Source organism: Amblyomma mixtum, chromosome 5 (assembly GCF_055824585.1).
Source record: "Amblyomma mixtum isolate Tamu chromosome 5, ASM5582458v1, whole genome shotgun sequence".
Classification (NCBI taxonomy): domain Eukaryota; kingdom Metazoa; phylum Arthropoda; class Arachnida; order Ixodida; family Ixodidae; genus Amblyomma; species Amblyomma mixtum.
This window is the reverse complement of record NC_143016.1, coordinates 41,431,511-41,458,700: the sequence shown is the minus strand read 5'-3', so window position 1 is coordinate 41,458,700 and position 27,190 is coordinate 41,431,511. Positions and strand designations below refer to the sequence as shown.

At 49.4% G+C, this 27,190-nt stretch overlaps 1 protein-coding gene across 2 annotated transcripts in view; it reads right to left on the bottom strand.

Moving 5' to 3' along the window:
• LOC149341887 (putative sodium-coupled neutral amino acid transporter 11) overlaps positions 1–27,190 on the bottom strand; it is a 64,745-nt gene that overhangs the window by 24,215 nt on the left and 13,340 nt on the right. Inside the window, exons 2-4 of one of the 2 annotated variants that reach the window (XM_089544172.1) lie at positions 2,461–2,496; positions 2,206–2,293; positions 2,005–2,138 (exon numbers count right to left, since the gene is read on the bottom strand). In XM_089544172.1, the coding sequence (XP_089400298.1) occupies positions 2,005–2,138; positions 2,206–2,293; positions 2,461–2,496 (258 nt within the window). The remainder of the gene's footprint in view (positions 1–2,004; positions 2,139–2,205; positions 2,294–2,460; positions 2,497–27,190) is intronic. The other variant, XM_089544173.1, reaches the window with a different exon arrangement.

The window sequence follows — 27,190 nt, the reverse complement described above, 5'->3', positions numbered from 1 at the left end:
TTACTGCATCATTTCCTTTTCTCAAAAACCAATTTTCAATCTGCTCGTCTTTGTGGCATAGCGAATTCTAGCCAGCCCAGCACACACGGGGGGGGGGGGGGGGGGGGGGCTGTAGTGGTGTTCTAGTCAGCCCAGCACACATGGGGGGGGGGGGGGGGGGGGCTGTAGTGGTGAGCAGCGGCTAGATAGATAAGTATCAGTATCCCCTTAGAGTCAGATCAGCACCACCTTGTCCAGGCGGTGCCAAAGGTAATGTTTGAAGGATTGGATAAAACAGCCCAACGGAAGATGAGACAAGAGAAGGACAAACCCCAGCGCTGGTGTTTGTCCTTTTCTTGTCTTCCGTCGTGCTGTTTTATTCAATTCTTCAAACATGTACCAACCAGCCCGTATTTGCCCTCTTCTGGAAGGTAATGTGTTTAGGCACATGCGCCGCCGAGTGACATCAGCGCTGTTTTAGACACGCCCAGCGAGCCAAGTTCATTACGCAGCAGTAATGAGCAGAATCTTGTTTTTGAAATTCTAAAAACTGATATGAGTTACCACCAATTATGGTCAGCTATATGATTCTAACTAAAACTAGGTGCCTAACTCTGATGGTGAAAAAGCTAACTTTTAAAACTGAAGATCCAGTCAATCAGCTCACTATAGTTAACGCGATGACCTCTTTTCTAATGTCCGCCACCACTTATGTGACACAAAGGCCAACTTGGTATCTCAGTAATCCTTTTTTTACACCGCAAGCTGCCAAGGTGAAGGTTCTTGGTCTGAACGTAGAGGTAGTTGTGACCACCGTGCGGGGCAGGGGCATAGTCATGGGGGAGTGTTTCGGTCTCAGAACACCCCCCGAAATTTTCTGAGCGCTGCATTTCCTCCTCCCCTCTCCTTTCGGCCTTTTTTCTCGCCCATGCTATTCATACCTCATCGACATATTAAAAGGTAAAAATGAAAATAAGAAGAATGTTGGCTTGTCGACAAAAATAGTTTGTTTTATTAGGAAGGGAAGCTATTGCAGGAAATAGTCACTCTCCTTCGTGATCACGCGACGTATGGCACTCATTTTAACTGTAGGCACAGTTCACCCAATAAAACATACCTTTTCACGTCAGCCTACTTTTTCATACTTTGCATCGTCCTCAAATGATCATAAACTATCGTGAAAATGAAAAGTATTTCTCTTAAAGTGCCTCTACGGCCTGGTGCAGGTTCACATGCATAGGGCAGAAGTTTTGACAAATGCCATTTGTTCACAGTTGCTGACTTTGTTGTACAGGAGAAGATTTTGTGCTGTATATTATGTAAAAATAGTGTTAATATCCACGATTTTCGTACAATTGGTTTTTTGTGAGAAAATAAAGGTTCTTTACGAATAAAGTCCTCGGAGTCCTGTGCGTACTCGTATTGTGTAGATGTTACAGTGAACCAAACAACTAACCTTTCGGCTTTATTACAGCAGAAAAATGACTAAGATAATGTTTGGGCATAGGCTCTCTTCTTTTTATTATTTTACCAGCGGTATATAGCACCCCCCGAAAAATATTTGTGGCTACACCACTCGTGCGGGGTGTCATAAGCCGAGGGGTTGCGATCGCGTGATCACTCCATGCATATAGCCCACGCCTCATGCTGAGCCTCCCAAAACAGAACCGCAATCGTCACACACTCATGCATGGCAAATGCAACAATTACAAAAGCACAACAAGGTGCAGCTATAGCACTGACCATTTGTATTACCACTGCAGTAATCACCATTAAATTTTTTAAAATGTTGCTGGTAGGCTTCACTGAGATACCCCACATATATGTAGCTCTCAGTTACATATCCAACTCTTAAGATGAATGTTCTTCCTTCATCTAGAGGAACAGCATTGATTATGCACACAAAAAAATCAAAAGTGCACCTCAAGTTTCCACTGAATACACTATTCCCTGATAACTAGTGGTTTGGCAAGTAACTGGCCAAAGATTTGTCAGGTAATCTACAGTGAATGAAAGCAAACTAACCTGATATGTTGATGTGCCCGTCGTGATGCCAGCCTTGATTAAAATGCACAAAGAGTAATCAGTAGTGGCCGCAAACATTATCAGAAGAATGAGTCCCATCCCAAAGCCAGCTTGCTTCAGTGCATATGCAATTCCTGTTTTGCGAGTAATGAAGTGTCAAAAACTGCAAGGTAACATATCATGGTAGAGCTTCTAGCTTACCTACAACTCCAGATCCAATGATGCTGTTGATGTAGTTGAAGCTCGTTTGTAATAAGCTGCTAGTTTCCTGAGAAGCAGAGCCATCCTCCTGAACAACAAGACAGTTCTCCACAGAATTAATAAAATGGCGGTGACCAACATCCATTCAGTTCTTGCATGCATCACAACAAAAACAAACTGATCAGTTACCAAAACCAAACATGCTGCTTTGAAAATGGACCCTTTTGGGTAATGAATAATATCAGCAGTTCATACCAGGACAAGCTGCTTTGTGTCATTGCTGTCGTCGCTCTGGAAGCCAAAAGAGCAAGACAGGGTTTATGGAAGAGAGAGGTAAAGAGGTCAGCCTGAAGAGAAGATACTGAATGTTTCCTGTGCCACACACACATAAAAAATGATATGCCCTGGGTTTTAATGTTGTTCATGTGATGGCATGGGTGCAAACTTAATGCCATTAAAGGTCTAGTAAAGCTGACACAAATCACTCGCCCATAAGTGCATGTTTTCGTTCCCATTGCTTGTCCAGAAAGAAGTGTAACTTCATCAGTCATTTCACTGAAACAAGCCACCTTCACAACAAATTGTTTTAGTTGGCACCATTTTTAGTGGTACATTTAGCTTGAACTGCTTTATTGTCTGCTAATAAGTGTGTTTATGGCTGCGATGAGACCATGTCGCATATTCTTTGTGAATGTCCAGAGTACAGTTATGAAAGACATTCTCTATGCCGTGCGCTGGAGCACATCGATTCACACCCGGTAACGGAGTTCAAGATTTTTGGACACTGGCCACAGCAATCATTGGCGGAGAGGGCCTGCAAGGCACTCCTGCGGTCCTTGAGTGCCAGGCCTGCAAGACAGGCTACGACTTTGCCGAAGCTTTTTGTCTTTTTTATTGCGAAAGCAATACTACTTGCACTTTCACGCCTTTGCCATGCCGCAGCGGTGACCACCATCGACCTTCATTTGACCTTGATTGCATTAGATTGGATTGGACTGGATTGGATTAGATTAGTAGATTACATTGGATTGGATAGGAGTGGATTGGAGTGGATTGAATTGAATTGCATTGGAATGGATTGGATTGGATTTGATTGTATAACCGATGCATCACCACAAGTCTAACCACAAGCACCACCACCAGCTACACTACCAGCTGTACCATGGCGTAGGTACGGATATTGCTTTCGCAATTACCGGGCTTAACCAAGCTAAGCCACAGCGAATTTTTTTTTTCTTATCTCTTTTTTTTCTCCTTCACCTTTATATCCCCTCATCCCTTTCCCCCAGTGCATGGTTGCAAACTGGTTTAATCTACCGGTTAACCTACCCGCCTTTCTTCCTCCTCCTATTCAGCTTAATGCCTATAAAACAACGGCATTTTTCACAAGGTGAATTTGAGATTGTTTATGTGACACTGATGACATTTATTTCCATTATCAGCTGAACTGCTTTCAGCCTCCATCATCATGGCATCCAGTGAAATTCTGTACCTGTAGCTTTGGCTCTAAAAATAATGGCATTAATGAGGTAAGGCATAAAGCACTTGGTATCATTTTTTGTGTGTGTTTGGCATTGTTAATGGATGACTTGTATGGTTAAATCGTAACTAAGTTATTAACACAGACACTGCGACAGATATCAATGGGGAGGCGAAGCAAAAGCCCCTTCCTCATCAAAGAACTTCAGCATTGAAATGAGTCATGTACAGGAGCATTGTTAAATGAATAATCAATAGCGAGATCAAAACTACAGGCGCACAATGGCTCTCAGTCAGAAGCGAGTACCCCACTGTTGCAATAAATTTCGTGACAACTTTAGTACACAGAAATGCATAATAAATGACGACATGACGTCAAGGGCACCGTGAAGGAGAGTCAGGCATGTATAGCTTCTACAGCACGACTGCAAGCAATGCAAGCAAATTTCCAACGTGTTGGAACCTTGTCGCTGTGGCCACTCGAGCCGCCGCGGCCCGCTGGAAACATGTTTTTGCGCTGTGGCAGTGAGCGTTTTCGCATGCATGCAAAACAACATGTAAGCCTTCACCATGCTGCCAGTCTAAAACATAGCGACCATTGTAACATCAGTGTAGGCCATGGAGTCCTTTCCTTATTTTAGGGTGCAAGCCATCCATATCCCAGGACTCGGACACTGTGGCCTATCATGCATTGCCTATTTGTGCTTTGCGCTTTTACCGCCCGGTAATACTGAGGCTTTCAAAGGCATTGCAGACAGCTCCAGGTTCAAAGAGCAAGTGGAAGGGTCAAAAGCCACATTTATATCTATTTGAAAGTAAAGCATTTCCCAATGCATCACGGCACAAATGGCTTGCACAGACATCAAAGTTGCCGCCACATTTGATACAGGAAGCGTGTTGATAACTTGCATATTTTACAGCGATAGCTGTACCTGGCACGCTCGAAACGAATTCAAAGGGTTAGTCGGTCATACATGATTAAGCAAGGGTACTGCGCAAAAAAAATACTGATGAGAAGACGACCGCCCTTGTCGTCTTCTCATCCGTGTTTTTTTTTGCGCAGCACCCTTGCTTAACCATATTCAAAAGAATTTCTTGGTTGCATAATCACACCGCTTATTTTTTTTAAATTAGTTTTTCTGATGAAAGGAAAGCCTCAATTCTCGTGGGACACCTGAACCGCATTGCGTCGTAGTGGAGGGCTTGGGAATAATAGAGAGTTTTAGCATAGCGTTAGCGTGATAGCGGAACTAAGGGAACTTACGTTAGCGTGCCGCAAGCAACTTATCCCCGCAGACAGTTTTAGTATAACGTTTTGAGAACGGTAAACGCCATCTGCTTGACATGGATGCGAACGGTCCTTCTAAAATGGTCGACATTGCCGCTAACTTGCCAAAGTACAATATTTCCGAGTTTTTTAAGCCAATTATTAGTGCAGCGTTTATTTTCGTTTGCAAACTGACCCCAAAATTAAAATAAAATGAAATAAAAATTTAAAACAGTGGCGCCACCTAGTAAAGGCAATGTTAACTACAAGCTGTTGGAGCAAGAATATTTGCCATCACGTGACGTCTAATGTTTAAAAAACTTTTGTAAATTTAATATAAACTCACTTTACATAATCTAAGTCTATAAAACACCGCAAAAAAGCTCCAAATCTATTTTTGTCTCGTTCCGGACGTTTTTGCTAGGTTTCGGCTGCGTTTCGGGCCGTTGCAGACGGTAGCAGTGCAGCTTGAGGTTCCATTAGGCTTGCGCGCTCCAGAATAGAGAGCGTATCTCAAAAACTGGGCTGAATTGCGGCTTAAACTTTATCGTCGAAGCAAGGTAAGTCATAGCGAAAAGCAACAAAACCATTAGTTGCCGGTAAACATGCCGACCGGAATCGCAAGGACTGCTGAATCGGCTGAAGTGGGCGGCTCTCGCTTGCAAGGACGCCGCCATGTTTTCACGCTAAATCAGCAACTGCCGTAACGCTAACTTCTGAAAATTGCGTTCGTGCACTAACGCTATTTCCCCGTTAGCGTTCTGCGCATGCGCACTCTGGACCCGCTATTCCGCTATGCACGCAATTTCGCAAAGCCCGCAATACTAAAACTCTCTAATGTTGACCACCTAGCTGGGGATCTTTAGTGTGCACTGACATCGAACAGCACGCGAGTTCCTTTTGCGTTTTTTGGGGGCCAGACCCAAATAGCTTGGCGGGGGCCTTCTCAACCACATTTTTTGTGGTTGGTTTGGTTGGTTTATGGGTTTAACGTCCCAAAGCTACTCACTCAGGCTATGGGAGACGCCGCAGTGAAGGGCTCCGGAAATTTCGACCAACTGGGGTTCTTTAATGTGCACCGACATCGCACAGTCACTGGCCTCTAGAATTTCACCTCCATCTCTATTCGACCGCCGCGGCCGGGATCGAACCCGGGTCAGCAGCGGGGCGCCATTGCCAATGAGTCACCGAGGCGCTGCAGTAAGCTTAGTACTAACTAAAGGTAAAATGTGCGACTTCCGACCACTGAAATTTCTCGCTGCACCTTAATGTACTAATATTTTTCTTCGTGTCCCCTGTTCAAACTACACCGTGGTTCAAACTGCTGAACGGAGTAGCATTCAGCAGCTCGTAACTTTTGAGAAAGGAGTATCATTGCTAATTTACTCCGTCAAAAAGGTTTCGTTTATATGAGACGCCGCAGTGAAGGGCTTCAGAAATTTCGACCACCTGGGGATCGTTGACACGTGCACTGACATCGCACACTACACGGGCCTCTAGAACTTCGCTTCCATCGAAGTTCGGCCGCCGCGGCCGGGATCGCATCCGCGTCTTTCGGGTCAGCAGCCGAGCGCCGTAACCACTGCGCTACCGCGGCGGGGCACTCCGGATCGCTGGAACTCGTCCACCGGCATGCACTGCGTCGTACACGTTCTGTGAAGCTAGCTGAACTTCGCTCAGCCCCAGACTCCAGAGAGCGTGTAGACACAACGCGGTTCGCCTTTCCCTTTGTGCGTCTGCATTTCCCAGCGACGGTGCAACAAGATGCTATCCGCTCTCGCTCGAATGTTTTGAGACGCCGGTTTGCGACGGTGTTTATATCCCAACAGGCTGGCTTACGAGCGCGTGGGTACTGCACGCGTGACGAAGCTGCGCCGGCGGTCGTCGTCCGCACTATTTCCACAGCTTGCTATGCCGGGGCTGCGCCGCCTTCAAGCGCTTTTCCATGGCCGCAAGGCCTTAGCTGCGAATAAAAAAAAAACAGTAGAACAAAGGCGACTCGGATAAAACGCACCGGCGCCCTCCATAATTGCATCCAGGCGTGCGTCATCGGGAAGAGTGCCCCAGCACGAGCCCCTGTCACACCTTCGCGTGATTAGGAAAGTCGCATTTCACTAAGTGCGTTTGGCGCGATTTCTCCGCATGCGCGCTACACAGGTGTATTTGCTGCAATTTCTTCTTTGGTTCTCACCTCACCAAGACACACGACAGCCGCCTTGCTCAAGCGCTGGTCCTGTCTATATATGCTATCTGCCCCGTCACAGGCACACAACAAGACAAACTAATCTGGGCCTTTAATACACTCCCCCCTCAGGCTTCTACCGACACCCTGTACAGAACACGCCTTTCCCACCCCCTTCAAACCTACACCGGGAGACACAAATCATCCGCCTGTCCAGCTCACCCCCGCACCTGTCTCCTTCCAGACCCACCGCAGTCTCCGATCTACCCCCTAACCTCTGGCTCGCACCCATTACGCGAAACATATGTCCGCACACACACGCAGGCCGCCAGGCCTACACATACAACCACATTCCTGCGGCGGTGGCCTGCACAGACGCCTGCCTCAAGGAAACCGCGGGTTCCACAGCAGCCATCTCGGCGGGAACGTTTCCAGTGGCTGCCGCTAGGAGGCTTTCAGTGGCGCGCACGAGGCTGCGAAAGTTGGTCAACGCCGACGAAACCAGCACGACGTACAAACGCGATGTCGCATTTAAGAACACATGTGACGAGTACGACGCCACAGCAGTCGATGAAGCAGGTAGGAGGCATAAAAAGAAGAGAATGTGCGCTAAGTGTAAACGCTGGTTCATCGCGTTATCCATGATGCGTTACTGTCGCATTCTGTCACATTCATGTAAACGCGACTAGTAACCATATTTTGACACCTGTTTTAGAGCCTTCAATTGGTACACGTTAATGAAATTCTAAAAAACTCGATCATTACTTACGATGGGCTACACGCCTCTTCGTAAATGAGGAGACTATAAGTAGTAGTTGGAATGCTATTCAGTATTAGTTGACAGCCTACTAGTAAGCACGTCTTAGCTGTATTCTGACGCGCTACATAGCTGACAATGCTATGCAGAAAATGCAGAATGCTATGCTAGGCTTCTAGCTCCAGAAGCCTATCGTTTAACTTGCAGAACATCTTAAAGCGCAACTCGGCGGACACTTGCGCCGCGACGCACGCGATTAAGCCGCAGTCGGTCTGTATGTTTCATGACAGGCCGAAGTGAAACAGACGCGCCCAGGGAACAGTGAACGACCGGCTTTATTTAGCACACGGTGCGTAAGAGGGCGAGTGGGTTATCGCGCACCAGAGAGCGACGTGCTCCCCACAGCTTGGCCGCTGGTTAGTGCGCATGCGTGCGACGCTACGCGAGCCGTGGTGCGTCGGAAGCGGAGGTCCACGGGATTATTCCCGACCTTTTTCTTCGCGGCTCGAAGTTCAACTAGCCAACACCGGGAACATGGGCGAGGTCCATGCCCCTTTCCGACGCCTGTTGCGGTGCTTCTCGGCCGCGTATGCCCGGCGCGCAGCGCATCGAGTTGGGTCTTTCAGTCTCGAAGCACCGACGCGCTGTTGTCGAGATAACGACTGCCTAATCCACTCGAGCCAGCTGGCCGTGGAATCGACGAAACAGCAGAGGGTGCAGATAAAAACTAATGACTAGAGAAGCTGTTTACGACCAGGAATTTCGAGCTAGCTCTCTGAATCATGCGCCTGCCGTGTGCACGAGACCGCTTGGCTGTCGCTGATGGTTCTGGCGCGTGCGTCTACCGGGGGTGCCCTTCGACGACAGCGCAGCGGAAAACCAGTCGTCGTAACTGGAAAATGCTGATTGCTCGAGAGTGTAGTGACATCCCTTCTGAGTAGGCAAGCGGACATCAAGGCACCAGGACCGGATTAAGAAAAAGGGGGGCCCTGGGCTAATGCGCATGTAGGCCCCCTTTCCTTCCACTTCTCCCCCCTGCCCCCTGCTACACTACTGGAATATATCCCATGTTTCATTGTAATTCCACCTCATTAGAAAGAACGAAGTGCGGTCAATGGGATTCATGCAACAGTAACGCAGTAGCATTAGTTTTACAGCGCACAAAACACAACGCGACTCCTGAAACGCCCGACACGTGCCCGTCTGTGGCCGAGCGCCGAACGCCACGTGAGCGGACCGACAACTTGCGGGGCTGCACTGCAGCGCGCGGCAGGTGCCACCTACTCTCTTCTTTCAATGACACCGTACACAAGCCCATGGATACGGGTTTTTGTTCGCAGCACTGTTTTAATGCTAACGCATTAAAGAAAAGCGGGCTGAGCTAGCTTCCTATAGTTGAGCTGGGTGCTCTGGCAGCGACTAGGAAACAGAAACACACCTTAATTAGTGCCCCGAGAGGGTATTATTAAAAGTTATTAATTACACGATGAACGTTTACTACTGCACTAATGGGGCACATTTGAATAGCAGAATTTAAGTCCTGGATCAGTGGTGAGTGTGCTCGGCGCTGAGCCGAGTACCCGTGTTCAAACCCAGTCGCACGGCGGCCACGTTTTGATGGAGGCGAATTGCAAAAAGGCGCCCAAGTGCTGTGCGATTTCAGAGCACGTTAAACATTCCCAGCTGGTCGAAATTAGAGTTACTGCACAGTAACTCTAGTGTTACTGCAGTTACTGCACAGTAACAGTAACCCATAAACGAGTGTTTCGCTTTCCTAGTGGCCGCCGGAGCACAAAGTGAAACGGTGGAACTTCCAAGAAGCTAGCACAGCCTGATTTGTTTTTCAATTTGGTAAAGCTAAAGAAGAAAACTCGGTATTGTATAAAATAATCCTGACGACTCAATGTCATATCTGTGCGAAACTCGAACAATCCACCCGTGTAACTGAGAGAAGCATTCTACTGTGCGCGTTTATTTTCTCAACAGTCTGTATATGATACTTGCACTTGTAGACGACGCTTCAAATACCGCTGCGCATTCTAGTTTCATTTTTGCCTACCCTGCTGTAATCACTTGTGACACGCAGAGGGCACGAAGCAAGTATTTTTTTACACCTAGCGCTGCACTGCATATTAGTGTGGTTTTAAAAATTAATTACTGGATTTTTAGCAGATTATGAAAGCAGTTACAGCAGAATGCCTGGCGGCGAGGCGGGAGTCGCGCCTGTTATGCCGACGCTATAGGATTCTCAAACACACTACACCTTCAGACGCCACCGGCCGGAGGGATTGACAGGAAACTACGAAAACCTTTCCGCAATCCATAAGCAAACACACATGTGAGGATGTGAGGCTGTCGGATGTGAGGCCCTGGGCTGCAGCCCCCTTAGACCCTCCCCCCCCCCCCCCCCCCCCCTTAATCCAGCGCTGAGGCACCCTACTTCCGAGTAGGGTGCCTGGGGTCCTACTTTTGAGACTCAAGCAGCGCCATCTACTTCATGGATTTTGCACTACTGCTATTTACAGCCACCGTCGCTATATCCGGTATGTTTCCTCGTTATATCAGTTAATAAATTTTATAAACTTGTGCATAACGCGACGAATCGTTTGACACCATCCGTCTGACAGTCGTCGGAATTAATGCACGGTTTGGAGGCGGAAAGGTCGTCGTTGCGAATCCCACACGTATTTTAGGCTCCATCTCAATTAAATTAGTAATTTTATCTTCGGGAACACGCAGTCATTTTACACCACTGCGTTCTGCGTCAAACGGGTGTCCCCCAAACTTTATGCAAATTGTAGTCTGCGGGGTGGGGTGTGTGTGTGTGTGTGGGGGGGGGGGGGGGGGTCCTACTTCGATGGCCGCTATATTGGGACATATATAACGGATGGAAGGTATGAGTATTAATTGAGTTTGCTATATGTGATATAGAGTAGTCATGTGGTTACTGTTCTGGTCAGTTTGACCCTCTGAATCCAATTTTGGTGATTTGACAGAAAGTCGCAATATAATGCAGGATCCCTTTAATTGCAGACAGATGCGCCCTTGACAAACGTAAGTAGTAAGAGCTAACGCTCTTAAAAAGTGGTCGAGCGGAATCGAGCTGCTGTCCTTTGGGTCGGGAGCCAAGTACAGTCGCGAGTAAAACATATTAGCACAAATCACTGGCGATTAGAATTGTCATATCTCACCACGCGGCGCTGCGGTTCGCGGTGAAATTAAAAATGCAGTCATGGGTAGAAGGGAATAGGATACTCGGAGAACTTCAGAATGGGTTCAGAAGGGGTAGGCGGTTAGATGATAGCCTGTTCGTGCTTACCCAATGCATAGAAATAGCTAAGGCGGAAAATAGACCTCTGTTTATAGCCTTTCTAGACATAAGCGGTGCATACGATAACGTGAACAGGGAACTCCTGTGGAGCATATTGAAAGATTTAGGTATTGGTGATGAGGTAATTGATTTTCTACAGGAAATCTACCGAGATAATGAAGTTGAAATTACATGGGAAGGGAAAAAAAGTACCACAACTGTAGGGGTGCACAAAGGATTAAGGCAAGGTTGCCCTCTATCACCGCTGCTGTTCATGCTTTACGTGATAAATATGGAAAGAAGGCTAGAAGAAAGTAATCTGGGTTATAATCTATCGTACAGATTAGGCGGAAATGTAGTTGAGCAGCGACTCCCGGGTTTAATGTATGCGGACGATATTGTACTGTTAGCAGATAGCCAGGAAGATTTACAAACTTTGGTTAATTGCTGTGGAGACGAAGGAGACGCTCTAGGATTCAGTTTTAGCGCAACTAAATCAGGTGTGATGATTTTTAACGATACAACTGATCAGGTGCTTACAATACAAGGCCACGAAATACCCAAAGTGGCCGAATACAAATACCTCGGGATATGGCTAAACGAAGGGCAGATATACACGGAAAAGCATGAACAGGCTCTTAGGGCAAAAGGACGAAGAGACGCCGGGATAATGAAACATAGGGCATTATGGGGGTACAAAAAATATGAAGTACTAAGAGGTATTTGGAAAGGAATAATGGTGCCGGGACTTACTTTCGGCAATGCGGTTCTGTGCTTAAGGGCAGAAGTTCAGTCGAGATTAGACGTAAATCAGAGAGCTGTTGGAAGATTAGCACTAGGTGCCCACGGCAAAACCACAAACGAGGCAGTACAAGGGGATATGGGCTGGGCATCGTTCGAGGCACGGGAAGCTAAGAGTAAAATACTATATGAAGAACGCCTGAGGAAATTGGACGATAACAGATGGGCAGCTAAGGTATTTAAATATTTATACAGAAAGAACGTCGACTCAAAGTGGCGGAAAAGAACTAGAAAACTAACCAGTAAGTATGCCGGTCATGAGGACGGAGAAAGAAAGAGCATTAAACGACAGGTTAAAAACGCGGAAGTTAAAAATTGGATGAATTCAATGGAAAAGAAACATAGTGTAGAACTATATCGATTCTGGAAAAGGCAGATCAGGAAAGAATTTTTCTATGATAACTCAAGAGGCAGTGCCCTACTTTTTGAAGCTAGATCAGGGTGTCTTAGAACGCGCAGCTACAAAAAGAAATTTAACGAAGAAGATGACACATGTGCAGTGTGTGGTAGATCTGTGGAAACAATTGAACACCTCATAATCAAATGTGATGGTATCCATCCGGATGTCGATGCAGGCACAGTCACTCTTTCTGAGGCCCTAGGGTTTAAAGATAACAATCAATGGTCATGTAAATAAATCTGCAGTGGAAGTCAGCAAAAAGCGATTGGAGGATTGGTGGCTGAAAAGCAGAGATGTGGCATAAGGTTAGAATAGTAGGAAACCGTAGGCAAAGTTGATGGAGAATCTTAATGAGAATTGCCAACACAGTAAACCAAAAAAAATAATAAATAAAGAAAAGCTGAGCATGGTGGCAATTGCCACCACCCCGTTTCAAAGGGGGCGCTCCTATCCATCCATCCATCCATCCTGCCGATCGGGCCGTTTCCATGCTTGCAGCATAGGGGGGACGGCTGGAAGCAAGCTTTATCAAGCGTGCCACCACCCGAGCGTCGAAGTGCTGACCCTACGTGACTGTGCATGCGGCATTTATTTTGGCTCGGTTATCATGAGCAAAGATGGATTCTTTTTTATTACAGTTTTTTCTATGACCGTGATGGTTTGTCAAAAGGAATTCGCGGGAACAATATGATGTGTTAAAAAAAAAAAAAAAGAGGGAGGGCGAGACAGAAAAATAAATTTTACTGGGCCGTCACAGTCCGCTGAACCCCCCTAATACTGTAGAATGGGAACGGCCCGGCACTCTCGTTATCAGCCTCTTCGTCACCAGCAGCGCCACGCGTTGTCGTTCCGGCGCTCCGGTGTTCCGTCATGTGTGGTAATTTTTACTCGCGACTGTACGCTGCTTGCAAGGCCTTGTACGAGTGCCGGACTGGAGGCGGATTACAGTACATAACACTTAGTTAATTAGAATTACTAATTGGCGTCACGAGTTAATATGAACGGCGTCACGAGTTAATATACACACTTAAGGTGAGCTTAAGTGTCCCCCAAGTTTTTTTCTTTGTCTCTGGGGGTGCCCCTGTGCTCTTAGCACTGATAACACGATACTGGACGTTGTGCAAGGAGAACAATTTACTTTACCAGCAGCTGTACTGTGGTAAAGCCAGGCGGAGCTACCGACAACGCACGCACGCAGTCTGCTCATCCAGATGGCTGCGCACCTGCATTCTTCATTACTACACTTTTAATAGTAACAGCTTGGTACAAGCCATTTAGGGGGTACAATGACAGTCGTAGCGAGTTACGCGCTTACTATTTCCCGTTGACGGGAGGGAGTGAACTGCGGAGAGCAGCGGTGTTCAATGCCGCGCTGACGAGGTTCGGAGAAGAGACCACGACGGCGGGTTTCGCGAAAAATGTGCTCTGTGAGATGCTCTTAGATCAGCTCGGAAAAGAAAAGAAACACAAGTGGAGTGTACCAAGCCGGAAGACTTTCTCCATTCCGACGGGAAAGTCGAAAGTCTGTCGGGATCTGGACGTCAGACGCTAGCGGTGGTGTTGACGCTGCGACGACGAGCGGTGGTGCCGTGGCGGGTGGCGAAGACGGAAACAGCTTTCGGCGATTAAAGTGCTAAGCCGGTAAGCTTAGCTCTGCAATTTTTTCTTATTTATTTATCTTAGAAAAATTTTGGCATGTAGAGATGGGGCAGTCATGCTTGTGAACGCGCCCTCTCCTCCCTTCTGGTGCATGAGAACCCGTCGGACAAGGCATTGTTGCCAGCGACACAACCGCAAGACCTTATGTATGATGCAACGTGGATGACGGCGAACGCATTAAAGGAACGGGAGAACGGTCAAAGAGCATGTGCTGCGTGCTGGAGCTCCCCCTTCATCCTTTTCATCACGGCGCTGGCATTCGCCGAGAAGTGAGGCAGTGCCCCGCAGTCCTCCTACCCCGGAGGGCAGAAGGGTCGGCGAGTCAAGTATCCGCAGCCGGAATACGCGGGTTCGAACCCGGCCGCGTTTCGATGAAGGCGAAACGCGAAAGGCACCCGTGTGCTATGCTGTGTCCCCGGGTGGTCAAAATTATTGCGCAGCCCGCCACTACCACTTTCTCTCTTTCTTATGTGGACCGGACATAGGGCCGACGTCTGCCCCCAGCCCGGGCCCGCCCGGGCCCGCCCGCTGCCCGTGTTGCAGTCTACAAACCTCCCCAACTGACCACGAGTGCGACGCCATGCCCGCATCTCATAGACTCAACCACGTGCAAGAAGAGCTTTCCCGTACTTCTCCACCTGCCGGCAGCCCCAAGCGCCCGTCCCCCCGCTTCTACCAGAGGACTTCTCCGGGGGGTCGACCCTCACCGTCCGAAGACGACCCCACACCCGTACTGCATCACTCTCGATCGTCGTCCCGAAGCCGAGCGAGATCCCGGACCCCGCCACCAGCCTCGACCCCAATCGCGGGACCGCTCGGACAAACAGGTCAGCTGTAGAGATGTAAAATTTCAAGAAATTTTGAATAGCATGAAAAAGACCATTTTTTTTCAGGTTTTTTTTTTCATGAAAAATTGGAAACTTCGCAAAACATGTAAAAAAAAACGATCAATAATAATGCTCCGAAGTTCAGTCGAATATGCAGTTATAGATGTCATATTGTGAAACGACTTCTTGTTGTATTGCACCGAGAAGATAAATAATGATTTGTACTTCAGGCGAATATGGAGATATAAATATCATATTTGTGGAACGAACTTCTTGTTCTATTGCACCGAGAAAGGGAACATGAAAACTGATCTATAAGTCACTCCATATCGGACTCAGAGTCACTGTCGCTGGATGCGGCACTACGCGCAGCAGCATGGATCGAAGTTGTGTCCACAGCTAGGTTCGACTGCACATACACAAGCTTTCGAACGCGTTCCCCTGAAAGCCTGTTGCGAATCCTTATTTCCATGTTTCCGAAACGTGACCAGTTTCGTTCGCAGCTGGCGGTTGATTGTGTGGTATCTGCAGCAGTCGGCAAGCGAGAGGAGTTAGCGGTTGGTGTGTGCAAAGGCCTTGCCACCAGGTAGATGGGACCACGTGCTTCGCTGAGTCCCAGAACCCTGTCCTGGACCAAATTCCTGCGGATGTCCTGTACTCTGCTACGTTAGAAATCAAGAAGCTAGGCTTGTATTTGGCTAAAACCACTTACGCGCACAGCAGCCTATGTTATTTATGCCGTGTGTGTCACGCTGTAGAATTTGCAGCCATTTTGTTCTACTTCAGCCGTGAGTTCACGTATCAGTGTGTTTTTAAGTCAAGCCTGGATCTTGTATGTGACCTGGCCTTCAACCCGCGTACTCGCAGCACGAACGTTTTAAAAGCACTACCTCGCACCGGCAATGACGACTGCTTTCTAATCGTTCAACGATGCACACTGTAATGGTTTTCAAAACAAAAACAAAAACCTAAACTGAAAGCAAGCAATCATAAAACCTTGAAATTGCATTGTGAAATTTTCGACGTTTCTTTCCATTTTTTCTCGTCTGAAAGAAACAAAAAAAAAACGTTTTTTTTCCCCAAAATTGCAGTGTTTTTTTTTCAGGCCTTCACATCTCTAGTCAGCTGGCCAGACGCGGTCTCTGCCAAAAGACCCAGGGGTTACAGCCCTCCACTCAGACCTTGCTGCGGGCCCTTAGAGCCTACCGCTACACCTCTCGCTCCCAAGCTTCCAGCTCCCTCAGCAACGACGCCCCCATGCAGCTCCCTACCCAGTTGGCAGAGGTCGCCGGTGTGCAGCACGCTCTGTATGCGGACGACATCACCCTCTGGGCAACACAACAATCGGTTGGAGACATCGAGACCAACCTGCAACAAGCGGCAGCTATTGTGGACGAATACGCTCGTCGCTGTGGTCTTGAATGCTCCCCGAGCAAATCGGAATTTGTGCACATACGCCCCAACTCAAAGTGCACAACCAAAATTGCCCTTTCCCTACTTAGCGGACCGATACCCGAACACGAGGAGATCCGGGTACTGGGGCTTTTCATTCATCACAGGCGCAAGATAGACACTACCCTAAACAGGTGGGTCGGATGCTCCGCCGGGTATCCAATAAAAGGAGGGGGGGCTACGATGCAAAGATGCCCTGCGGCTGGCCAATGCATTCGTAACCAGCCGGATTTTATATTCGGCTCCCTACCTCCACCTACGCAAATGCGATGAGAATTCCTTAGAAGTAGTTCTCCGCAAGATTTATAAGAGAGCGCTCGACCTCCCGATAAAGACGTCCAACAAGCGTCTCCTCGGTCTGGGGACGACCAACACCTTTGGGGAGTTACGAGAAGCTCATCTTAACAATCAATACTTGCGCCTGAGCAAAACACCTGCGGAGAGACCCGCTTACACATATCCTACGCAACACAGACAGAAGAACGGGTCCGCATCCCTGAAGCCTGGCGCTTTGCACTCCAGGTGCGACCCCTTCCGAAGAACAGGACTGCAGACTCCCATGATGGTCGCCGTCTCGCGTGGGCGGATGCTATTTCTCAACAATATGGCCATAAGCCAGGTGTCTTCTATATGGATGCGCCCGGCCCACACCATGGGGGTTGGTACACGGCGGCCGTCATCCACCAAAACACTACAGTTCAGGGCCTTACTTTCCGCGCCCCAAATATTACATTTGCGGAAGAGATCGCCATTGCACTGGCCGCCGCAGATCAAGAGTCATTATCACGGACTCCAGGGGCGCCTGCCGCAATATTGAGCAAGGGTATATTCCAGACCGTGCTTTCAAAATTCTCCACGCATGCGAATACACAGGGTTTCCGACCCATCGTACCATCGTGTGGGCTCCGGCTTATGCGGGTCTTGAGGGGAACGAGGCAGCCGACGCTGCCGCCCGCGCGCTTACTCACCGGGCATCGCCTCATCCGCAGCCTGATACGGAATTCAATTTCAATCCGGCCATCACCTTTAAAGAGATCACCTCTCTTTATCAAAACTTTCATGGTCTCCATCCCCCTTCCTGTAAAGGCCTCACCAGGGTGGAGGAGCGCTGGCTTCTCCGCCTCTATAGCAATATACTGTACTCGGGCGCGTGCCCACACTGTGAGGAGGAGTTTTCGGACACCTACCACATGGTGTGGGCATACCCTTCCAATCCTGCCTACCCACCCCACATCCACCCCACTCGAGAGGACTGGGAAGCTGCCCTGCGCGGCTGCTCCGAACTCCATGCCCAACAGGCATTGGTAGCTAGAGCCCGGGCCGCTGCGGAAGCTACAGGGATCCCGGACTAGGGATCCCTCCTAGTGTTTGTAAGGGGCGGGCCCTTCCGGCTCGCCCCATCGACCTCTCACTGTCAATAGTAATAAAAGTTTTCCTCCTCCTCCTCCCATGCCCCCGAGAAGCGGGCGCTGGGACAACCGCAACACCGCTCGCGAGAGAAGACACCTCTGGGCACAGGTGAAACACGAGATCCAGGCCCTCAAGGTCTCCCCAATTCACCCAAACCGCCTTCCGGGAAGAGTGCGCGTAACAACTACAACAGTCTAGGAATTCCTCCTTGAGCTGTTTTCTCGTGAACGCTACTGTCAAGAGATTGTATCAGATGACATCTTTTCTACAGGAACGAAGGATACGCCACTGCTTTTCAATTTATCGCCCTCAGGACAATGGACTTGTTGAGCTGTTTCACAGGGTCTTCAAGTCCTACTTTCAGCTGCGTAGCTATGTACGAGCGGCGTGACATGCGGACCGCTATTGTGGACCACCTGGATATCTACCGCTGCACACCCCACGCAACGACAGGAGTCGCCCCAGCGGTTTTGCTCCATGGCTGTTTACACCGCACAAGACAATGTCGTTGGCCTGCCGGAGCCAGATCAGTGCTTTGCGACCGTGTCACAGAGTTCGTGCTTGACTTGCGTTTCTTTTTCCTTTTGCGACCGAGGTGGCCATGGCGCCGGTTGTTCGCAGGCATGTCGCAGTACGGAAGATCAGGTGCCCTTTAGCCAAATGATTTCTAAGATTCTTTAACGCGTGAGGTACATCGGCCATGAACCAAAGCTTTCTCTGCGCCTCACATGGATGAGGACAGCTAGTTCGCGCCCTGATGTGCTTTCCTGAAACGATTCGAACTGCCTATATAAGACACCACGACATGAATGCTGAGTCCGATGGACTCGCATTGTGTAACCAAGTCAACTATTTCACGTTTCAAGCTGGCAGCATGAATAGAGTTCCCAATTAGATGATATCCTATTGTTTGCTTCCGTCTAGTTCATGAATACCAAACCGTGTGTAGCCAAACAATCATCAGGTAACGATCCATCGGATAACGGCAGTGTATGTGCACCCATAACTTCGTTAACCGTATGACCATACACAACACCTGACGCGATTTGCATTTCGTCAAGCATAATAATAGCATGGCGCTCCTCCGGCTTCATGAGATTGATCTGCAGAATACAAATCAACATTAGTAACGGCTAAAGGTTGATACGCACTAGTGATTCTAAGATGGAAAAAAATATGGACAGAGAAAACGAAAGGACACCCGTACTGAGAAAGCAATTCAGGAAAATGAGATCGTACTGAAGAAAAATCGACAAAAAGCTTTGTTACCTTTTGGACACCTTTTCCATCATGATCCTATAAATGCAAGTGCGCATTAAAGACAAGATTTTAGGTTGCTAATTACAGCTGGAGGGATTAAGCACGTGCTCCTGCCCGCATGGACTTCACACTAGAAAGCAGAATCTGCAGTGGTAGCTACTGACCAGTAGCCAAAAGTTGGGCAAGTAATAAAGAGCAAAATATTCAACATAGAGCGTCAGCCTTGTTTAATTAAGCAGAAAGAATAAGGAGGACTATGAAGAGCAAAATGAAGCATCAGAGTGATGCGCTAGAGCGGGAAAATGAGAGAGGCGCCTTCACTCGCACACAACGCTGCTTCTTGTCGGCACGGAGTTCTTTCGCCCGATGTAATGAAGGCATTGCTTCGTCCTCAAGCGATCCCGCTTTCCTTGAGGTGCCAAGAAACTGCATAGTCATCCTCAGGCCGGTTTGAACAGTTATATGCACAACACTGTGGCATTTGGCGAGCGCGCCGCAACGAGAAACAACGTGCGGAAGGTCTCCTTTGGTTGAGTGGGTGAAATATAGCGCGCGGAGAGCGAAAAACTTCACGAAGGAAACACAAAGCGCGCGCGTAACCACGGCGACCGCGGGGACAGCCAGAGTGACCAATCAGCGCGAAGCGGAACCCGGCGCGCGTCTGCGCGGGGCTTCTTCGATTATCCGCCTCTGGCAGCCCGCGGGTTGCTTGCGGGCTGCCCGAGCGCGCTCGATTTTTTCGGGTTGCTCCGCCCACTTCCGGTGGCTGCCCGGAACGCGTTCGTTTTTCTCTGGCTGGGCGGTTTCGGGCTGCCAGCCGGCGGCCAGACTCGCCAGGACGATTTTGTGCTGGCAGCGCTCGGGCAGCTAGCAGACGACAGAGAGGTGTATGGTCATGGAGGTATGGTATGGTAGCGGGAAGCTCGCGCGGCCATATTTATAAGGACTAGAAGGACCGCGGTTCTTCATGCGATGTTTTGCGCGATGCAGGCGCTTGTTTCGACTAGGCCACGGTGCATATCGACTGTGTCGCCTGCAATGGTACCTTTTGCGGTAGTTCTCGCTGTTAATTGATATGTTTTGCGTGCGTATGCGCGATCATATTTCGATCGTCTCACCACCTCGAAAGCACAATTGCTCGCTTCATATTACGATCGCATACTTCTGATTCACAAAATATTTCGGATGTTAATTTCGTGCGCCCGGCGGATATTGCGATGGTGTTCGAGGCCTTTCACGAGAGCAGCCGGATTCCAGTTCCGAGTACGCGTTCAGACGCGCGCATATATGCATGTGCTGACCGTGTTTTACGAAGTGTTGGTTGAGTGCGATACGGGAGCGTATGGTCTTCATTGCGTTTGGCGCAGTGCAAAAGTGGATATGCTTTGAAAAACGCTTGACTGAAACATGTCCTTTATTAAGAGCCCTCACGAGCTCATTGCTCGAGACATCTCTGCGGGCATATATGTGGCCACACAGAATTGCCGCGCCGACCAAGTGCTGATTCTGTCGTCGCCAACTGTTGTACAGCTTCATGCTCGGGCCTTCTGCCACATATGCTCAAAATATCTGAGAAGTACCGCAGGCATGCACCTCCTCGCGTTTGGCTCATTTTAAAAAAATAGATAAAAATGAGCTCTAGCGCTGATCGTCATGCAAACACACGCGGAACGTGAGGCGCCGACACGTAGGGCTTTATTGTAGCGCCTTTCATTTCAGTGCCAGTTCTCTGCTATAAAGCTGTATTATTACAGAAACGATACGCAGATAAATTTATACAGTGCACCCGCTTGTTCTAGGTGGACGTTCAACAAGCTGATATGCGCAAATTTTGCCGAGATTATGCGTTCCTTGCCCGCAGCAAAAGCCGGCGGCCGACAGAGTACAGTTGAACGAACGTATCCCGATTCTTTTCTGCTTACAGCTTACAGGAAGCAGGTTACGAGCGTAGAAATCGCAACGACCACAAGTCCACCAGGGTCGATCGTCGGCGGTCATACCAGTCATATATACTTACTGCGTAGTAAGCAAACATATTTAATCCGAGAGTACGGCTTGTCGTTTGATAAACAACGCACGGGCAGTTTTTCCGTCCTATGTGGTGTCGAATGAAACACGTTAGATTGCGATTGCTCATCGCATGCTTTTGAGGATTTCTTGAAGCTTACACAGTGCACCGAAGGCACACGCTCGCGTTGTCGTTGCCGATGTATATGAGTGCGAGCTTGATCAGCTGCATGTTCTGCAGTCTGCGGCACGCAGCCGTCAATAACTGCAAGTCGTTGTTTTCGATACGAAGCAGCCTATTTCTACCGTACGCGTGCGTAGCAATGAGACGCAGAACACGAAGCTAGAGAGAGCATCTGCCCTCCGTGATCCGCGACTTGCTTGCCGCCGTGATTGCCGACCGGCGGGTTCCGGTGGCCGCCAGCCCACGTGACCATGATTCGTTTTCCTGTCAGAGACGAACTTTATATGTATCAGCAGCGCGAACACCACACAGGAAGAAGAAGGAGAAGAAGGTAAAGAGCGCTGAACTTCCAACTTTTATTTGAGCAAAAATTGAACCCGCACTTTTATACACATACCAGGTAAAATCCCACCAGGGGGGGTAATCAAGGCGTGCTATCGAATTGGGACCAACACGATGTCCAGGGCATCAAAATGATAACTACTATCACACTATACAAAGACTTCCATGAAAAGCACGAATGACATGCGGAAAAAAAAAACAAGACAATGTAAAAACAGGGCTGAGAGTGCGCAAATGGAAAAATGGAAAAACAGGGTTGAGGGCGCGAATTTTGCTAAAACCATGAGAAGGCAAGAACACTGTAAAAAGGTAAAAACAGGGTTGAGTGTGCGCAAATGGAAAAAAAAAACAGGGTTGAGGGCGCGAATTTTGCTAAAAGAAAAAAACATGAGAAGGCGAGACACGGTAACAACGTAAGCGATGCGAAGGGATGAGCGCCAACAATTAACACGGCTAGAACTAAAATGCAGTGTGCCCCTAAAAACCAGGTAAAATCAGGTAAAACCAGAGAGAAAGGTGATTTCTTTTTTAGATAATGAGATGGAAGGGGTGCTTACGCAACCTTCTTTGAGCCCTGAGATGTAGGTAGCTTCAATGATTTCGCGTGTTAATTGGTTTTTATGTTTCTTTAAGACGGTTGCTTTCTTAAAATCAGGAATGCACTTCTTTTGGCTGTCACATACGCTGCAATGGGCGGGCAGGTTCCTCAACGGCGCCCCAGTTAGATCGTTCCTATGTTCCATTAACCTTTCGTTTAAGCATCTTCCTGTTTGGCCTATGTACGCCTTACCGCAAGCTAAAGGTATAGAGTATACAACACCCTCCGCACAAGGCACAAAAGGATCTCGGTGCCTGGTTGTACAGCCACTATTCTTTTTCTTTTTATTAACTTTGTTGCACAGGCTTGACAGGCGCAGAGGGGCTGAAAAGACAACGTCTACGCCTGCTTTTCTGCCAATTTTCTTCAGATTATGCGAGATTTGGTGCAGGTATGGCAGAACGGCGACCCTTTTGTTCCGCTGTCGCGTATCATCCGGGTTCAATTTTTGCTCAAATAAAAGTTGGAAGTTCAGCGCTCTTTACCTTCTTCTCCTTCTTCCTGTGTGGTGTTCGCGCTGCTGATACATATGGATCGCAACCAACTAGCCCGACAGATGGTGTTATTCAAGAGACGAACTTGCGGGCCGCCAGCGGGCTGCCCGAGCGCGGTTAATCGAAGAAGCCCAGTGGCCGCATTTGTTTTTCCAGTCCCGGACTAACTATACCCGGACTACTTGCTGGCAGGTCTCGGCTTCCGCTCGGACAGGAAAAGCGTCATGGTCACATGACCTACTTGCCATAGGCTGCTTTCGAACTCGCCGCCAGAGCCGGGCTCCCCCTCGGTTACCGTACAAGGACGCTGTCATCTGCTAGCAGACGATGCAAGCCACGGCCACTACGACGCCGAAGCAACGCCGAAGCAACGCCGTGCGCTCGATCATGATACTGAGTCGATTTAAAGACTGTACTGTCAGCTTAGCGTAGGTGCATTACAGAATTCAGCTTCGGAGGTATGCTCGCCGCTACTGCTTGCGGCGAAGTTCGCACAAAGTAGCCCAACTCGTTGCGGAAAGGCGGATAGACGAAAGCCTCCGCAAAAATGTTGACAACAAGCTCTATAGCTGCTCCAGTATACGAGTGGTTCACCTGCGATGCTTTCAGGTAAGCGTACAGACAGCATGTGGCAAAACAAGCGAACAAGAACCTCTTGACGACACGAGCAAACAATACGCGCTCGCAGCTCCGAACGCGCGTCCGTGTGCGGTGGATTTCAAGAAAATAAACGAAGATGCAAGAACAAAAAGTCTTGCGATGGCTCAGAGAGGAGCTACGGAGCTCATGTGAAGGTTTAACGCATGATATCGACCTCCAGGAACACGAAAAGCACTCAAAATGCACACGGAGTCTAACTTAATATGGCTGCCAGCGCGGCGCGCAGCTATCGTCTGCTGCCTTCTCAGCAGCCCCAAGCAGCCCGCGGACTGCCATAGGCTAAAAACGAACGCGTTGCTATGGCGATGCAAGCAGGTGGGCGGAGCTTTCGGGCTGCCCGAGAAAAACAAATACCGGACTCGAGTCCGCAAGTAGTCCCGGACAGTCCGGGACTGAAAAACAAATGCGCCCAGTGCCCGTCGCGCGGAGCGCTGAATCCGAGTAGGTGGCGAGGAGGTGACGGGGAGGTGAGATGCGGCGGGGCGGCGGCAAAGTACAAAGCGTGGCGGTACTTTCTTCTCATCGAGGGACTTTACCGGCCGTGGCTCAGGTGCGCCCCTCACCGGCGCGCCGGTTGCTAAGGGGGGGAGGAGGTTGCGCCACTGCGCGGAGGACAGGCCACAGTTGGCACGATTCCAGCGCACGGACGGACACCACGAGTACGAGCCATTAAAGGTTTTCGCCTTAAAAACGCGATGGACACCGAAACGGTTAACACGCTCGAAAGGCAGGCTTCCCCGATAAACAGGAGGAGGTTGAGCAAAACGAGCCAAAAAGGAGGCAGGTTCCCCACTTTGAAGGCTAGGTCAGAACTCTTAACGCAGCTGAAGGAGCGCGTGGACGCTCAAGACGCTAGAATAAACGCCCTCGAAAATGGAGGCCAGTATCACCGCCCTAGAGACCAAAATGGAACACTTTGTTGTGTACCTTAATGGAAGATTCGATGAGCTCGCGCAGCTCATTTGTCAGAAACTATAGGCATTCAAGATGGCGCGCAACGACAAACACCCACAACAAATTAGGGTGTGGCAGTGGAACTGTAGGGGGTTTGGAAGGAAGAAGGGCCACGTGCACCTGCACATCCAAAACGTCGGGGTGAAGCCCGACAATGTTTCACTGCAAGGAAAAGGGGGCTAGTTTCTCTAGCTAACTATAAGGCATATCATCAGTTAGGCGTAGCGGAGAATCGGGATTTACTCACCGCCATCCTAGTTCACAGGAGTATCACCGCGATCCAGCGTGAGATAGAAGGCGCCAAAGCGGATTACACGCTAGTAAAAGTGGTTCCCGGAAAAAAAGGGGAACCAAACGTCTTCATTCGTATGCAGCTCTCCTAAAGACAGGAGCTTGGGCGTCCCGGACCTCCTCAGGTGTGCGGTAAAGCTTGCGGGTAGGGCGCAGCTTGTCCTCTCTGGGGACTTTAACGCGCGACATCCGGCGTGGGGGCGACCCGAAGGGCGCAAAGCTGTGGGAAATAATTCAAGAGCTGGGCTTAGCGTCAACAGCGCTAGTAAAGATACGAGCCCCGACCTCACGTTGACGATAAACGTTCAGAGGGCTGAGTGGCTCAATACAGGTGTGCCATTGGGCAGCGACCACTACGTGGTCTCTTTTACCTTCGGCACGAACGCAGAACGACCCCGGTTAAAATTACTGATTGGGATAGATTCCGCACCATCAGAGAGACGCGGGCAGGTGGTGGCATCACCGGTCTGGACGCCTAGGTAAGCGATCTCAAGCGAGACACAGAGCGCGCCACCGGAGAGGTGGGCACCACTGAAGAACACCCTGCGGAAGACAACCGGCTCATGCACATGTGGGAGGCGCATGCGTCCCTATTGGGCAGGTGGATGTCGGGAAAGCACAACAGGAGGCTTAGGCTCTGTATTTCCAGGTTGGAAAGGGAGATTGAAGACCACGCCAATGAGCTCTACAGATATAAGACGGCTTAAACGGTCAACTAGAAAATAGGAAATCGTGGCTTCTGCTGCGGCACCTACTAGACCCGACTCAGACTCTAAGTCCGCGGCTCGGACGCGCCCGAACCAGATAGTACACCAGTACAATGGCACGGACGAAGAACTACTGAACGACTTGAAGGATAAATACCTCAACACGACGCAGGGTGGGAACGCAGCTGCGGTGTATACTGGGGCTGAGAATGAGGCACTAGATGCGGACATCACGGCCACGGAAGTGATGGCTGCGATGGGGAGACTTCGGACGTCCTCGGCAGTAGGGCCGGACGGAGTAACGAACTCGTGACGCTACCCCGATCTCAAGAGAGCAGAGAGTGAAAAGCTGAACTGCCTGATAAGGCTGGCGTACAAGGCGGCTCTCGGCCTGCATACAAAATTCTTTGTGCGATGCCAATCTGGTGTGGGTCCCAGCCCACGCGGGTGTTCCAGGGAATGAGGGCGCTCACCAGTATGCTCGAGGTTTTGTCAGCCGAGCCGGTGAGGGGGTCTCGGACCCTAATGTCCCAAGGGGTGCACGAGACGCTAATTACATATCAGGCCATAACAAATTATTACAGGGAGCTTAGAGCGAGCCTGGCTCCTCCGCACGTTTCGCTCAGCCGCAAACAGGCTACCACGTGGTGGTGGTGAAAAACATTTATCGTGCAATAAATTTTTACAGAGAGGTGATCGGGGTAGGCCCTATTGGCCCTTTCCCCTAACAATACTAGGTGGAGCCCCTATTCCGGGGCCCCATTGGCAAGCAACGCCGCCCGCGTGGAGGCGGCTGCAAACGCGGTCGCAGCCAAACCCGTGGACATATTTCAATTTCTTTCCCGACTTCGACTTGATAAATCCGTACTGTCAGCTGAGCGGCGAGGCTGCCACCTTAGACCACATAATCTGGGACTGCACGGAGGATCCGCCTCCGGCAGAGCTAGTCACATCTCCCACGCTTGAAAAACGAGAAGCTGTTCTCGCTAGCCCGGACCCGGACGTTCAGTCCAGGGCCACGGCAACCGCGCAGGAGGTCGCCAACAGACTTAAAATGCCGGCCACCTGGAGCGGATGAAGAACCCAAGAACATCACCAACCTATTGTTAACAAAGTTTTCTCTCTCTCTTATCTGGGTTCGAGCTGAGCATGAGACTCCGATGTTTCTTCATTTCTAATAGTACCTGAAATGTTTTCCAAGGGTGTGCATGTTTATATCATGTAGATCATCGATCCCGACCGCGGCGGCTGAATTTCGATGAAGGCGAAATTCAGAAGCATGTGTGCTGTGCGATGTCAGTGCACGTTAAAGAACCCCAGGTGGTCGAAATTTCCGGAACCCTTCACTACGGCGTCCCTCATAGCCTGAGTTGCTTTGAGACGTTAAACCCCCAATAAACCAAACCAAATCATAGTTGCCTGTCCCGTGCAAAGTTAGCATTTGCCGTCGTATTGCCCTGGGTACCATTTCTTAATGTGCGGATTCGGGTATGTGCCCAACTGTAGCCGCCTCCAAATTGCCTCCTTCTTTTTGCTGAGTTAGCGATGAGGTGCCCCAAACACCTCTATCAAATTAAGTTTTTCCACCACCACCACCTTCCGGGCATAGCTTCCGGTTTTGTCTATAGTGCTAAGCTATATCCTTGTACCCTATCAGCTTGTCTTTGTCCGAGTTGTGTGCGTGCGAGGGGGGATGGCAGCCAGCTCGGAAAGTGAGACATCGAGACAGTTCGTTTTCCCCTTAATTCCCCGCCAAAGCCTGGTTGAGGAATGAATGAATGAATAAACTTTAATTGGCAGAGGAAGGCCCGTGGCCTTAGTAGCAGGGGCTATGTGGAAACAAGAGGACCCGCTAGGTGAGTATCATCAAATCCCGAAGACAAAAGACGCCCGTGTGCTTAGCAATATCAGCCAGTGCATGGTTAAAAGTGGCTGTGGCTCAGC